This window comes from Zalophus californianus, chromosome 15 (genome assembly GCF_009762305.2).
Source record: "Zalophus californianus isolate mZalCal1 chromosome 15, mZalCal1.pri.v2, whole genome shotgun sequence".
In the NCBI taxonomy this organism is placed as follows: domain Eukaryota; kingdom Metazoa; phylum Chordata; class Mammalia; order Carnivora; family Otariidae; genus Zalophus; species Zalophus californianus.
The window spans coordinates 55,957,386-55,973,152 of record NC_045609.1 but is presented as its reverse complement, the minus strand read 5'-3'; the positions used below and the strand labels follow the sequence as shown (position 1 = coordinate 55,973,152).

Here is a 15,767-nt window from a genome sequence, read left to right as displayed (position 1 = left end):
TATTGATCTGAAGACCTAGGGATGGACCCCTCTATTATACTCTTCTTACTACTAGAAGCTTTTTTAACCATTCTTTCTGGAAGTGGCTTCCAGCAGGAAAGGACTGCCGGCCGCGGAGCTAGAGGCAAAAACCAGCCACTACTCTGTCCTCTTTCCCTCTAGCCGGGAGTCTCCCCCTCTGTCCATTTTCTTTCTCAGTCTGCGGAGAGCTTAACAATACTCCTCGAAACTTCTGCTGAGTTCCTGGGGCTCCTTAAATTTTTTGCCCTAAGTCTTTTCTCCTGGGCTCCCACAACCCTATTTTCTCGCTTCAGCTGGACTAAGCAAACTACATTCCTGTCTTATTCCTGTCCTTCCCAGGCTTTTTTGCTTACTCATTTCCTTCTCTCTCCTCATTGCTCATTTGTTCGTACTTCCTTTTCACTTGTTCGTACACAAGCAGCTGTGAAACTCCTATTTAGGAAGGTGAAAGAAGGTATCTGGGGGAGGAGAGGAATGGAGGTGTTCTCGCACACACGCTAACTTGAATTTCACTGCATGAGGAGTGAAATCAATTGAAAAACAAGTGAACAGAAACACCCCTTCTTCCTTCTCTCCTTTTCTTTCACTCCTCCTCTACCTCCCTTCTCTATTCAGCTCAAAGATGCATCAAAACGTCCCATCCCGTCCCATCTCGGAGCATCTTTAGGCTTCGCTAAAGGACAGGCAGAAGCAGAGTAGTCTCTCTACTCAGAAGCAGAGCTCCTGGTCCACAGAGTATAGTGCTCTTCTCTCAGGTGATTTAGGAAAAGCACGGGTGCCAATTCCAAATTTTAGATTTCCCAAAGATCTGATTCAAGACAGTTTTAAAAATGTTAGTTTAACATCTGAAAGGAGAATTTAATACACTTGAAACCTAATACTGTAAACACAATGCTCTTTATTCACATAAATGACCCAGGGTCAGGTACAACATGGAACTCATGAAGAGAATGAAGGTGGGGAGGGGGACATGTTAAATAAACTTACTGCTTCCTACTTCTCCATATGCAGGTATGACGAGCTCATCAGAGCTAAACTCTACATATTCCAAAACAGTTTTGCTTTTCAACTCTGTGTTGTTAGGTAAAGGTAAATATAGTTTTGCCAATAAGCTTGTCCTTTTACTTATCTCATAAATCTAAATATAAAAGAAATGGTTGATAGGTCACTGAACATACAAAATGGGGGGGAGCTAAAATGAGAACCCTCAATTAACACATTTTTATTCCTTTTGAAAAATACTAGCATATAAAATAGGTATTTTTCTAGAGCATTTCATCCACATGATTATGAGAAAGGAGATAATCCTAAGTCCTTAAAAATATAATGCCTTTTACTGGTTTCAAAGAAAATAAGTTGAATTAAAGGATAACAAATATATTCTGAGCATATAGGTACATATAACACAATACCCCCCAAAATTACTTTTGTATAGCACTTTTAAAGTTCTTTATCTCATTTAAGCCTGATAAAAATGATTAGGAAATAGGTATTACTTTTCTAATTTTATAAATGAAGAAATTGAGTCTCTATATGAAACTACATTCATAGAAATTCAGGTTGAATTGCTCAGGAAAAGGGGAGATTCATTGGCTCACAGGATCAGAGGAGAAGTTAAGTAAGCTGTGGGCGGCAGGGGAGGGAGAAAGAGTCCAGGAAGAAGGAGTAAGGGAGGGGCTGAGTAGACAGCTCCATAGATGTCTACTGGATACTAAACCCAGGTCTTCTGATTCTGTATGCTCTTCTTTCTACTACCATTCCATCAAATCCAGTCAAATCTGCTTTCTGGGACCGCAGGGCTGGAGGCCCGATCCTGGATAGTAAATGTAAAGGTAGAGAATTCCGCCTCCATAGTGAAGTCTCCTGGGAGAGCCTTGTCCCCTGATGGCAGCTCTCAAAGCCATTGTGTGGCTGGAATGGAGTGTCAAGAATGAAAATGGGCCTTGTAAGTGGGAGAACTAGAATGTTCAAAAGCTCAGAAGTAGGAAATTGCAAGGATATATGGGGAAAAAAATCAAGCAGTTCAGTTTGGCTAAAGTGAAAAATGAATAAAGAGAAATGATAAGGAGTAAATTCAAAATGTAGGTCAGAATCTGTTAGGTTAGGGCATATAGATTTATTTTGTAATTTTTGCAGTTGCTCATGGTGTACTTTATCCCTAGCTAGATTCCTTTCTTTCCCTGCCTCTTAGTTTGCTACGATCATGTTCTAAGTGGTAGGATGATGAAGGATTCAAAATACACATTTATCTCCTTGGAGTGAGGGCAAGTTTTATACTTCAAGTGGTTGGATTATTACATCACAACTTATTTTAGGTACAATAGGAAAGTATATTCAGTATATTTTTTAAGTAGGAATTTCAACAGAGGCACATTGTAAGATGACAGAAACTTGACAGTATACATGAGCAAAATGAATGTAGCCTCTGATCAGGGATAGAAAAAATTATTTTAGGTATTGTAAAAATACCTTTGATTTAGATTTGTAATTATAATTCTCTCCCTACTCCCCAAACCTCACTCTATCTTTATTTCCTCCTAACTTTCCTTTCAGGTCTAACTGCAAGTTTAACCCCTATGTTAGCCATCAAGACTTCTTATCTAGCCTCCTTTAATGTCTCTAATTTTTCTCCATTGTCCTATTTTTCCTTCCTTTAGTGCAGGGGTTCTTATGGTGGGGTCTTTTGATAGGGATCAGTAGTCTGTTATGTGTACGTTCTTTCATCAGATTCTTAAAGCGATACAAAACATAAATGAACAAATGAATGAATGAATGAATGAATGAAATACACACATATATACACACAAATTCAGCAAGATACTGAAATCACTAAGTCAGGGCTGAGACAATTTGGAGAAATCATTCAACACTAACAATAGCTATGCTACACGTTATAGTTTAAATAACCCTCTTCCATCACACTAGCAAATGAACAGTAGTGCTGCACATCCAGGGTTGATAGGAATTTTAGCAGGAGAGAATGGAAGTATTAGAACAACCACAAATCAAATAATTTTGTACTTGTAGCATAAAAGACTATTGCTGAGTTATAAATACATTATTTATAAGTATCTTGCCTACGCATATAGATCAGTCATCTCTAAATAGAAATTACTTGACACATATAACAGTAACTAGAGAAATTTAAAATTACAAATGGCATAAAATAAGATACAAAAGTAAATGACAATGGCATACCTCCAAGCAAATTGTTTCAGGCCAGTATATTAACTGAATATTGAAAATTTGCTGGAACATGACTTTAAAATCAAACTGAAGAGGAGATACTGAAGTGCAAGAAACCTGTTTATTGTTGTATAATATTTTAATAAAATACTTAAGCTTCTGAATTTTGGCTCTCCTCTTTTGTTCGTGCCTAAAAATTAAATAAATCTTTAAAGGATCCTTGAAAAACAAAATGGATACAAAATATTGTTCTTTTCAAAATGCACCTAAGCATGTTAAAATATGACCATTTTAGAGGACAAATGCTATCTTAAAGCTCAATAACGCTTGCTTATGTGTAGATAAAAGCCTCTCCTACTCGAACGTTTTTTTAAAAAAGATATTTACTCAAAAATAGAGAGAGAACTAAAATCAAGGTACTATAAATCACTCGGCAATTTATTTTACTAAATTGAAACTTAAAGAGATTCTGGCACTTACCCATTGTAAGATGTCTTATAAAAGGAGAAAACTGAGGGACTTAGGAATGGGGGGGAGCTTGAATTAAAAATTTGAAAATATTTTCTAACTTCTAGAAGAAAGACACACTTTTAAAAGAAATATGCCATATTTTCAGTAACCTCACTGAGGTGGCTCTCAGTCAACAGGCTTGCTGTGTCCTCTTTAAGGTCTTTAAAAATCCCTTTAGGCTTTAGGTTGTACATTCTTTTTCTCCAGGACATTCTTTCTCTAACCACAAAGATCAGAGAGGCAAGCCAGATTCCCCAGGGTTTCTATGAAACACTTGCTCAGAAATAAACTGATCCCTTAAGTGATATGAAACTCCTAAAGAGAGTCTTCTAGCCATTCATTCATTTGCTCATTCACCCAACATTTATTGAATACTTTCTCAGCTGCAAGGCAACTGACCTAATGATGTTCAGGACTTCTCTTTTTCAGAAAGATAAGCTCTAGGTTGAAACACAACATGCCCTTCTGTTCTCCACCCTAATTGTCCTAGGCATCCACTATCTCCTGGCGCCCAAATCTGCCCATGTTCTCTGTAACCTTTTCAGAGGGTTAGGAGATGAAAGATTACTTTTTTTTTCCTTTTTAAAGATTTTATTTATCCATTTGACAGAGAGAAACACAGCGAGAGAGGGAACACAAGCAGGGGGAGTGGGGGAGGGAGAAGCAGGCTTCCCATGGAGCAGGAAGCCCGATGCGGGGCTCGATCCCAAGACCCCAATATCACGACCTGAGTCGAAGGCAGACACTTAACGACTGAGCCACCCAGGCGCCCCGAAAGATTACTTATTTTCCCTATCTCCCTGTTGGCCTCTTCTAACCAGCTTCTCAATTAACTTTAAAGAAATATGTTAGGTACATTTCCCCTTTATGTTGCCCTCTGAAAGTAGTTTTAATAATGAGCTCATGAACTGATTATGAAAATTCATTAATTCAGGATTATATTTATCCTTAGGAAATCTTGCCTTTTTCATCACCTATAAACTCTTTATAATTCTTCTTTAATCCCTGTATTCCCTTCATCTCTATCCTTGCCATCAGTATATTCTTCTTTCCTAGAGAATCGATCCTTACTCAACCAGACATCTTAAATGGATTAAAGACAGCAATGCCTCACAACAGCAATAACTTTGAAAAGACAGACACATTCCATTTCCTTTTGCCTTGACCTCCTCTCAGTTTTCGCCTCCATTTATCTTCCTCCTTCTCTTACCGCTCTTTACTTCTAACTTCCATTTTATGGCTCTTGTTTTCTTATCCTCATGTAGGTGGTCCTTTTGGATGCATGTCTCACATAATAATTATCTCAGGCCCTCTTGGGAAGTAGGCGCAGAATAAACAAAGCCTTCCTCCACTGGTGCACTTTGCTGGTCAGAAAGAGAGCAGCGGTAACTGTGCTTTTGTGTCTGCTACTCTTTATGTCATTTTAAATGTAATCATCCATCCAATCATTTCATAAATATGAATATTTTGGGGGCATTTACCACTCTCCAACACTGTGCTAAATGATGCACATTCACAATACTCAAAGATGAATTGGTACAAAGTGTCCCATGGGACAGGGATGTTGAAAAGTTGGACTTCAGTTCAGCGTTGTAAGTTGTCATATCCTCTTTAAAGGAGATGAGATCCATAGGCCCAGAGATGGGAGAAATGGGGATCTATATTAGATCTGTTTTTGCATGAAAGTCCTAGGACTAGGGAGAAAACAGCTCAAGGAAAAAGTCACAACTGGGAAGGAAAGAAGTCTGTGTCAAAGTAGAAAATTGCCCAGGGGATCCTCCAGATACAGAATACTTTTTATGAAAGCAAGAGGTCCCCTTGGTAAGCAAGGGCAACCACATAACCTTATTTTTTACAGTGGCTTCATATCCTACCTATCTATATCTGAACAAAAATTACTGCCATAGCAAAACAAAACAAAACAAAAAAACAATCATTAAACCAAACAGGTTTATGTCCTACCTCAGTCATGAATTAGAAGTGTGACCCTGGACAATTTACCCTTCCATAAGCATAAATTCCCCCATCTCTAAGATGAAGATAATACCACAGAGCTATGGTTGCAATTAAATGTGCAAATGTATTTAAAAACTTAGTAAAGTGCCCAGCTATGGTACTCACTCAAGAAATCTAACACTATTATTAAAACAATACAACAAAGAGATACTATATAATGAAGAAATAATCCTTTAAAATGCTTACAGTGAACACTTGGATAAGTTTGTTAATTCTGCAGTGAAAGAGAGTTGTGGCATCAAGGTAATTGGCCTTATTCTTTTAATATCTGATTCTTCAAGTTCTGAAGCTGAATATGAGAAGCTCTAGAAACCAAAATATAAATATGTAATTTACAATGTAAGTTCACTGCTCAAGACAACCATTCTTAAAATTAAACTTTTATTTCTTATGTTTGTCATTTTGTTGGGTAACTGTTACAAATACCAAGACTTCCTATTCTACCAAGCAATTAAATATTATAACCAGTTAAGAGGAGTTGAACGTTATTTTGCAATATAAATACCTCCTGTTTTTCCCCATTCTTAAATGCTTTTCCTTCAGTTTTCTTCTCAGTTTCAGACATTTCTAACAGTTCTTCTTGGTTTAGTTCATCACATTTATTCATTTTTATCCTAATTAATAATAAATATAATTATTTGAAGCAGAAATAGTGGAAGTATTTGAGATTTGTTACTGGTGTTGCTAACACACATATACACGTACGACCAATCGCTTACAACAAATAATTTTACATCCCAAGGACGACAGTAGTGAGAATAAGAGTGAGTGGTGAGCAGGCACAGGCCCAGGGCTACAGTTCTGAACAAGCTTATGGCATCCATGGCTCTCCTTTTCTGTGGAAAAGGAGCGGCTTTATAAGAAAGTGCCACACTGTTTTCAAATGGCTGTTAACATTTGCATTCCCATCAGCAATCAATGAGAGTTCCTGTTGCTCAATATCCTTGTCAGTATTTGTTATTGTCTTTTAAATTTCGTTTTGTTTTGGATTTTAGTCATTCTAAATGGTGTATGGTATATTCACATTATGGTTTTATTTATTTATTTTTTTAAGATTTTATTTATTTATTTGACTGAGAGAGACACAGTGAGAGAGGGAACACAAGCAGGGGGAGAAGCAGGCTTCCTGCGGAGCAGAGAGCCCGATGCGGGGCTCGATCCCAAGACCCTGGGATCATGACCTGAGCTGAAGGCAGATGCTTAACGACTGAGCCACCCAGGCATCCCTCACATTGTGGTTTTAATTTACATTCCTTTATTGACAGGATATGATGCTGAACTTCTTTTCATGTTTGCATTTGCCATCCATATGCCTTCTTTAGTGAAGTGTCTGTTCAAATCTTTTGCCCATTTTAAAAATTGAGTTGTCTTATTAAGTTATAAGAATTATTCATATATTCAAGGTACAAGTCCTTTGTTGACTACATTAAATAGCTGTCTAGCTTCTGGATTTTCTCCCAGTGACTGTGAATTCCCAGTTATCTGTGGGCAGTTCCTCGGGAGCCCTATAAGAACAAATAGACAAGCCACTCACCTTTGAAACTGTAACTTTACTGGGGTGCTTGTAAACCCCTGCCGTTGTCGAAGGGATTTTATTTGTTTCCAAGTCCGTAATATACTGTGTAATAGAGAGGAGTCTTTTCCCCTTTCTAACTCATAGCGCTGTTTTGTATTACTACAACAATAAAGGTAGATCAAAAATACATTGGTGGATTAGAACTATAAATCATTAAAAATGGCCTGGGAGAATGTAACTAACTCTTCTGGATACCCCCACCTTATGATTTTTTTTTTTTATTTTACCCACATCTTGATATAGCTACTGAAATTCCATTAATTAATTCCTTTATGACTTGAAGATTTTTCACTATTCAAAAGTGCTCTGCTAAAATCCAGACTTTTCCAGATGATCTGGTCATTCTGGAGTGTATTTATTATACATTTTTCAGATTAACAATTGAAACCATTGCCTCAAATCTAGAGGTACTTTGCTGGATGGGGTAGTGATCATATTATTTGGATATTGAGGTAACATACTGTTTCAAAAAATGCTTATTCTGTTTCATGACTTTACAAACACACTATTAGTATGACAAATTACGCTAATTGACTTTCTAATGTTAAATCATCCTTGTACTCCTGGAATGATCCCAATTTCACTGTATTATTTGATAGAATTCTGCTTAGCATATTTGTAACTATGTTTATGAATGAAATTGGGTTGCAACAGTTTTTGTATTGTTATCAAGTTTTAATTTCAAGGATAAAACAACCTCAGAAATGAAGTTAAGAATGTGGCCTCTTTTTCTATTCTTTGAATTTGTGAAAATAGAAGTTATCTTTAAATCAGAGGCTCCCAACCTTTCCTATATTAGAATCACCAGAGGGCCTGCTGAACACAGATTGCCAAGCCCCACCCCCAGAATTTCAGATTCAGTAAGGCTGTGGTGGACCTGGTAATTTGCATTTTTAACAGGTTTCCAGATGAAGCTGATGCTGCTGGTCTGGGGAACCATATTTTGAGAATCACTGTTTTAAATGTTCTACAGAATCCTAATTTTGTCATCTGAGCCTCGAGTTTTCTTTGCAGAAAGATTTCAAATTACCGATTTGATTTCTTTAACAATGATTGAACTACTTAGGGTTTTTCTTCTTCTCCTTCTCCTTCTCTCACTTGTTGGATATATGTTTTTTTTTTAAGATATTATTTATTTATTTTAGAGAGAGAGAAAGAGAGCACAAGCGGGAGGAGCAGAGGGAAAGGGAGAGAGAATCCTCAAGCAGGCTCCCCGCTGAGCGCAGAGCCCAACATGGGGCTCTACCTCATGACCCTGAGATCATGACCTGAGCCAAGATCGAGATTCAATGCTCCACCGACTGAGCCACCCGTGCACCCCAATTCTGGTTGTATTTTTGTACAAATTTGTCCCTTCCATGTAAATGTTCACATTCTTAGGCATGAAGTTTTTCAAAGTATACAGCATGTGTAATAATGTCCCCCTTTCCTTCCTGATATTGTAAATGTATATTTGTGCTGTTTCTTTTCTTTTTTTTAAAAAGAGATTTTATTTATTTGAGAGAGAGTGAGTGAGAGAGAGCACAAGCAGGGGGAGGGGCAGAGGAAGAGGGAGAAGCAGGCTCCCCACCAAGCAGGGAACCCGATGTAGGGCTCGATCCCAGGGCCCTGGGATCATGACCTGGGCTGAAGGCAGACGCTTAAACAACTGAACCACCCAGGCACCCCATGCTGTTTCTTTTCTTGATCAGCTTTGCCAAAGTTTATCAATTTTTACCAAACATTTGAGTTTACTGATTCTATCATAGCTCTCTTAATTTCTGCTCTTTATTTCCTTCTATTCTTTTTCCTAACTTAAGAATGCTTAGCTCATTAATTTTCAACCTTTCCTTTTTTCTCTCATGTGTATTTAAATAAATAAATTTTCCTCTAAGTACTATTTTAACTGTACCACGAATTTTCATATATATTAATTTTTAATCAGTAAATTAAAAATCTTTCCTAATTATCAATATATCTTCTCTGAAAAATAGATTATTTAGACATATATTTCTTAATTTCCAATCATATAGAGATTTCTTAGCTATATTTTTGTATTCGATTTCTTTCTACATTGAATGATTTAAATCCGTTGAATATATTGAGACCTTGAGATTTATTGAAATAACAGAATATCAACTTTTATAAATATTCCCTGTGTTCTTGAAGAGAGTGGCATTTTGCAGCTATTGGGTACAACATTCTCTAACTATATATTAAGCCAAGTTTATTCATCATGTTGTTCAAATCTTTTATATCCATACTGAATTTTTTTGGTCTACTTGTCCCATCATTTACTGAGAGGAGTATGTAAATATTGCCCAGTAAGTTTATGAATTTGCTATTTCTCCTTGCACTTCTATCAATTTTGATTTATTTATTTTAGATTTTTTTTATTTATTTCTTCATAAGAGACAGAGAGAGAGAGAAGGAGAGGGAGAAGCAGGCTCCCCGCTGAGCAGGGAGCCCGATGCGGGACTCAATCCCAGGAACCTGGGATCATGACCTGAGCCGAAGGCAGAGACTTAACCATTTGAGCCACCCAGGCACCCGCTTTATTTTGAAGCCATTTTATTATATGCATATATGTATATATGTGTATATGCACATATATGAATATATGTTAATTAAACTGCATCATTTTGATGTGGCCCTCTTCAGATCTAGTAAAGCTTTTTGCCTTTAACGATCTATTTTACTTTATATTGATATAGCTATGCCATCTTTATTTTGTCAGTGTTTGTGTGATTTTTTTTCCATTATTTCTGTTCTCTAACTTTTTATATCCTTATGATCTAGATAAGTCTCTTATAGATAACATATAGTTGGATTTTGGTTTGGGATTTTTTTCTCTTTTTAAAACATTTTTCACTGAAGTATAGTTAACACACAATGTTACATTAGCTTCAGGTGTACAACATAGTGATTCTACAATTCTAGAAGTTATGCTATGCTCATCACAAGTGTAGCTGTCACCATACAACACTAGTACAATACCATGGACTATATTCCCCATGCTTTACCTTTTATCCCCATGACTTATTCATTCCATAACTAGAAGCCTAGAACTCCCACTCCCCTTCACCCATTTCCTCAACTCCCCACCGTTCTCCCCTCTGGCAACCACCGGTTTGCTGTCTAGATTTATGGGTCTCTTTCTGCTTTTTTTTCATTTGTTTTTTTTAATATATATATATTTTAAAGATTTTATTTATTTATTTGACAGAGAGAGACACAGCGAGAGAGGGAACACAAGCAGGGGGAGTGGGAGAGGGAGAAGCAGGCTTCCCGCAGAAGAGAGAGCCCAATGCGGGGCTCGATCCCAAGACCCTGGGATCATGACCTGAGCTGAAGGCAGATGCTTAACGACTGAGCCACTCAGGCGCTCCATTTATTTGTTTGTTTTTAGATTCCACATATAAGTGAAGTCATGGTATTTGTGTTTATCCATCAGACTTACTTCACTTAGCATAATACCTTCTAGGTCCACCCATGTTGTCACAAATGGCAAAATCTCATTCTTTTTTATGGCTGAGTAATATTCCATTCTGTATATATACCACATCTTATTTATTCACTCATCTAATGATGGACACTTAGGTTGCTTCCATATAGATTTTTTAAAGTTTTAATCCAGTCTATCAGTCTAGACAAAAATGGAACACTTAGCCTATTTAGATATATTTAGGTTTAACTCCATTTTCTTTTATGTTTTCTACTTGTCTCATCTGCTCCTATGTTCCTTTTTCTCTCTTTTCTTGCTTTCCTTTCAAATGTTTGAATATTTCTATATTGTATTTTTCCTCTTATATCGATTTGAGACATATATCTTTTTTCTTTTTTTTTTTTTCAAAGATTTTATTTATTTATTTGACAGAGAGACACAGCGAGAGAGGGTACACAAGCAGGGGGAGTGGGAGAGGGAGAAGCAGGTTTCCCGCTGAGCAGAGAGCCCAATGTGGGGCTTGATCCCAGGACGCTGGGATCATGACCTGAGCTGAAGGCAGACGCTTAACGACTGAGCCACCTAGGAGTCCCTAACATGTGGTTTTTTTAATCAATTGATATTAAAATTACAACTACTTTGATGTGACACTTCTACAAAATATTTTTACACAAAACTGGGTCTAAAGGAAAGGTTGGAGCCATTTCTGTAATTGCCTAAAGAGTAGGGACCTTCTCTTTTTCTTATTTTATATCCTCCATAGCAAGTGCAATACTCAGTTTAAAGAAGTTACTTGATAAATACATTCATGGTCCCAAACCTACCTTATCTGCCAATAATAATCTTGTAAAGATTTTTTGGTCAGTTGGCTTATTTCCAAATTTTCGTTTGCTAATTTGGTAGCATCTGTCAGTGCTTTCAGCTACAACAAAGAAAAGAGCTTTTCGTATATTCCATCCACTGTTACTAGCACTCCAATTTCTCCAAAGGTCTAGGTGTATGCAGCAGAAGCACAACTGTATAACTTTTTGTGTAAGACTGTCTTATCTTCCAAAATATAATTCACATAAGCACCTTGGGGTAGAACTGAGAAGAGCCTCAATATCTAAGAAATAAACATTATACCTAGAACTTTCTAGGTAATCAGTTCCTCAATTGATGTAAAAAATGCCAATCAATCAAGATGGAAGATTGAGCCTAGGAATCTACCTTATCTTTCACCTAAAATCCTATGGTTACAGAAAAAATAGCTGTTTATCTGTCTTTATCCATATCCACTGCCAACATTACATCCATATCTATACATGTATATTTATAACTGTGTTTATATCTCTCTATAAAAATAAATGCATAACAACATAGGAAAATAAGAAAAAATAAAATCAAGAGAAAACGATATGCTGAGGAAAGCATAAGACAGAAATATCCTCAGAGAATGTTCATAGAGAAATAAAACTGGAGGAACCTGTACCCTAAAACATGTGTAGGAGAAATGTGACATAGTTAGGAACAGTTTGTAGGAACTCCAAGACTAGAGTCAATTAATATAAACTTTTACTGGAAGAAATCAGAGACGACCTCAACAAATAGGAAGACATACTATAGTTCTAGATGAGGGAACACAATTTTTATAAAGATAAAATTTCCTTCAAAATTAATATAATAATATAATGTAATCACAGTAAATATGGTAATAGAATTTTAAAAATAGAAGTTGACAGGCTAATTCTAAAGTTCATATGGATGATCAAATCTTTAAGAGCATACAAAAACATTCTAGAAAAAGCGAGGAGTCCTTTGTTCCACTACATTATAACTTAATAATATAGTAATTAAAACAGGGCAGGACTAGGCCATTACGTCAATGGAATAAATAGTCCTTAATCTATGTAAATATGTGAAGCCAGTTTAAAATAAAGGCAGAATCTTAAATTAGTAGGAAATTATGGTGTTTGGATATTAGGCTAAGCTTTTGGGGGAAAGAAACTGAATTGGAGCCCAATCCACAAGACACAAATATAAACTCTAGACAGAATAAAAGCCTAGAAATTATACATACACACACACGTATATTATTAGAAGAATATATAAGAAGATAACTATAATTTTGGTCTCTTAGACACTATTGGTTGCCCTTGAAAGGTCAATTTGTTTTTGGTTGGCAGAACCCCAATTTTGTTCAATTGCTTAATCATCTTCCATGTGTTTCAGAGGCAAACCCTGATTAGCCATTTGTAGCAATTTCATTCTTTTTGCTAGTGCTGGTTTAGGCATAATTATGTGATATAGTTCTAGCCAAAGAGACAGGAGGGGAAATCGCCCATACGTGGGGGAAAGGCTGAAGAGGGTTCTCAAAGTCAGATACTATGCATACTGTGTGTCTGGTCAGCATGCAGTATGCATGGAACAGCCAGTTAGTCTACCTGCCAGGACCTAACCAAGTCAATTTGCTGAAGATGAACATTAGAAAGAGAAGAAAAAAGCTAGGGTTGTTGATGATATTGTTGAGGCACCAAATCAGCCAACCCTAAAGTTGCCCTAACTTGGGACTTGTGATATAGGAGGTAATACGTTTTCCTTATTGTTTAAAGCAATTGAGAGAGCATTTTCTGTGAATTGCAACCAAAGGCATGCTGACTGATACACCTGGGGTAGAGAAGGTCTTAGGAAGCAAATGACAAAACCTAATATACACAAGGGAAAAGATTGAAAGATTTGATCTCAGAAAAATTTTAATGTTTGCCAAGAGACACAAAAAATGAAACTAAAAAAGCAAGTAAATGAGAGGTACGAATTCATAAAAATAATCGGTGGGTACTCATTTGATTTTTTTTTCTTTTTCCAAACTTTTATGTACCCTTTATGCTGTCATTGGATGACTGGGTTAATCATTCTCAGACCAAGACTTTTCACATTTTATATGAGATTCAAGATCTCTAATTTTTTTTTTAAGATTTTATTTATTTATTTGACAGAGAGAGACACAGCGAGAGAGGGAACACAAGCAGGGGGAGTGGGAGAGGGAGAAGCAGACTTCCCGCGGAGCAGAGAACCCGATGCGGGGCTTGATCCCAGGACCCTGAGATCATGACCCAAGCCGAAGGCAGACACTTAACAACTGAGCCACCAAGGCGCCCCATCAAGATCTCGAATATTTTTATCAAAAATACTTTATTAGAAGACTTAAAACAACCATATGCCTCTTTTAACTTTTTCAAATACTCTTCTTGAATCATGGGACCAAGAATACCACTGATTAGTGAACCATTTATAAGTACTAAATATCCTGCAGGATATGTTTGAGGCTACCTCCCTGGCCAGTCAACACCCAGAGTTTCTTTTTAGAAAAACTGAAAGCAACTATTGTTCTAATTGGTTAAATATTTAAAATGCTAAGGGAATATGAGATAGCTTGCTCTGTATTATTTGTTTTCCCTTTCGATATTAAATGTTTAACTCTATAAATATAATGAAAGCCATTCTCACCTTCTCATAAAGCAGCTGAGGTAAATTCTGTTGCTGCCTGTCCTGGAAACACTCACAAAGTTGAAGCAGCCTAGCACATAATACTTGTTCTTGATTGAAGAGAGGATGATGGCTGAATTGGAAACCCACAATGTTGAGATCTAATTGGTACATTTTCCTTTGACCTTCCATTTTGTTCCTAATAGAGCTTTCCAGATCAGGTTTCACTGCCTTTTAAAGAAAAATATGTACACAATGTTAATTTGATTCTTTGTGTTTCTTTTGAAATTATAAATTTCCTTGTAAAAGTAACACATTAATTGTAAGAAAATTAAGGGATATGGTGAGCACTGTGAATTGTGTAAGACTGATGAATCACAGACCTGTACCCCTGAAACAAATAATACATTATATGTTAATAAGAAAAAGAAAGAAAGAAAATTAAGGGATATAGAAAGCAATAAACAATAATTTGGTCCTTCTTCCTTGAAATTGATTATGGCCCTTGATTTCATAAAATATATTTATATTACATCCACTTTATAATCATCTTGCTATGAATTATTGTCAGATACTTTACTGTTGTGTGCTGGTAGAGTTTAGACTTTCAAGTTATAAGCCCTGCAACGATTTCCTATGGCAACACTATGACAAATGGTGTTTAGATCTGTTGGGTCAATAGTTCAACTACCTTATGATTTAATAGTCATCTAGGGGCCAGTGTTAAGTGGTAAACCCTTACTAAAACACTGTTCCTATGTGAATATATTGGTAATCCCCTGGAAAATTCCCTGGAGGGGCTCGGACCCTTCAAGCAAGTGCTAAGGAGACCATCTTTCTTTATACATGAGACTGTCTCCACTTATAATACAAAAAATACGAATAATATAAGCACTCATTGAGTGTTTACTATATGCTAAGCATTTGGATATGTGTTAGCAATTGACAGATTGCCCCTAAATTAGTTGAAGTCTGTGGGCCTTAAATTATATACAAAATGATTCAATTATGTTTTAGTACCCTATTCTGAATTTAAGCACATTTGTTTGAGTATGTATGTGACTTGTTTTCAGCAATGTAATTTGAGAGGGCTAATGGGTTACTTAGCATGTACAGTCTAGTTTGTGAATGCCTAGCCACTCCCAGTAAGATCCATGGCTGCATCCCCCTGAAAAAGACAGCACAAGCCCTCTCTCTGGACCAGTCTGGTGTAATAGAACATGATTTCCTGTCTGTGCCATTGCTATTACAACTGCTGTCACACTGAAAAACTGCTGTCCCACCTCTGCCTGGTATGGCAGATCCTCAAGGATGGCAGGTCACAGAATGATGCCTGCATTTCTCCCTCCCTACTCTCTCCTGAGCTAGGAATCTTCCCCTGTTTCCTCACTGCTTTGAGGGAAGGCAAGAGAAGAGTCATAAAATTTGTTTTTGTTTCATCCTTACTTTATAAATCTCTATTCTCTACGGAAGGACAAACTCAAGAGGGGAAAACCTGCTCTTGATTCCACTTATAAGATTTAGTCAATTGGTAGTAAAATAGTCCTTTACCAGGCATAAACACCAATG

General features: G+C 36.7%; 1 protein-coding gene across 1 annotated transcript in view; it reads right to left on the bottom strand.

The window, feature by feature from the left end:
* Window positions 1–15,767, bottom strand: part of LOC113920294 (protein CC2D2B-like) — a 53,267-nt gene that overhangs the window by 16,162 nt on the left and 21,338 nt on the right. The window contains exons 10-16 of the mRNA XM_027590645.1: window positions 14,220–14,429; window positions 11,558–11,655; window positions 7,268–7,408; window positions 6,239–6,347; window positions 5,920–6,038; window positions 3,220–3,397; window positions 1,009–1,159 (exon numbers count right to left, since the gene is read on the bottom strand). Of these exons, the coding sequence (XP_027446446.1) occupies window positions 1,009–1,159; window positions 3,220–3,397; window positions 5,920–6,038; window positions 6,239–6,347; window positions 7,268–7,408; window positions 11,558–11,655; window positions 14,220–14,429 (1,006 nt within the window). The remainder of the gene's footprint in view (window positions 1–1,008; window positions 1,160–3,219; window positions 3,398–5,919; window positions 6,039–6,238; window positions 6,348–7,267; window positions 7,409–11,557; window positions 11,656–14,219; window positions 14,430–15,767) is intronic.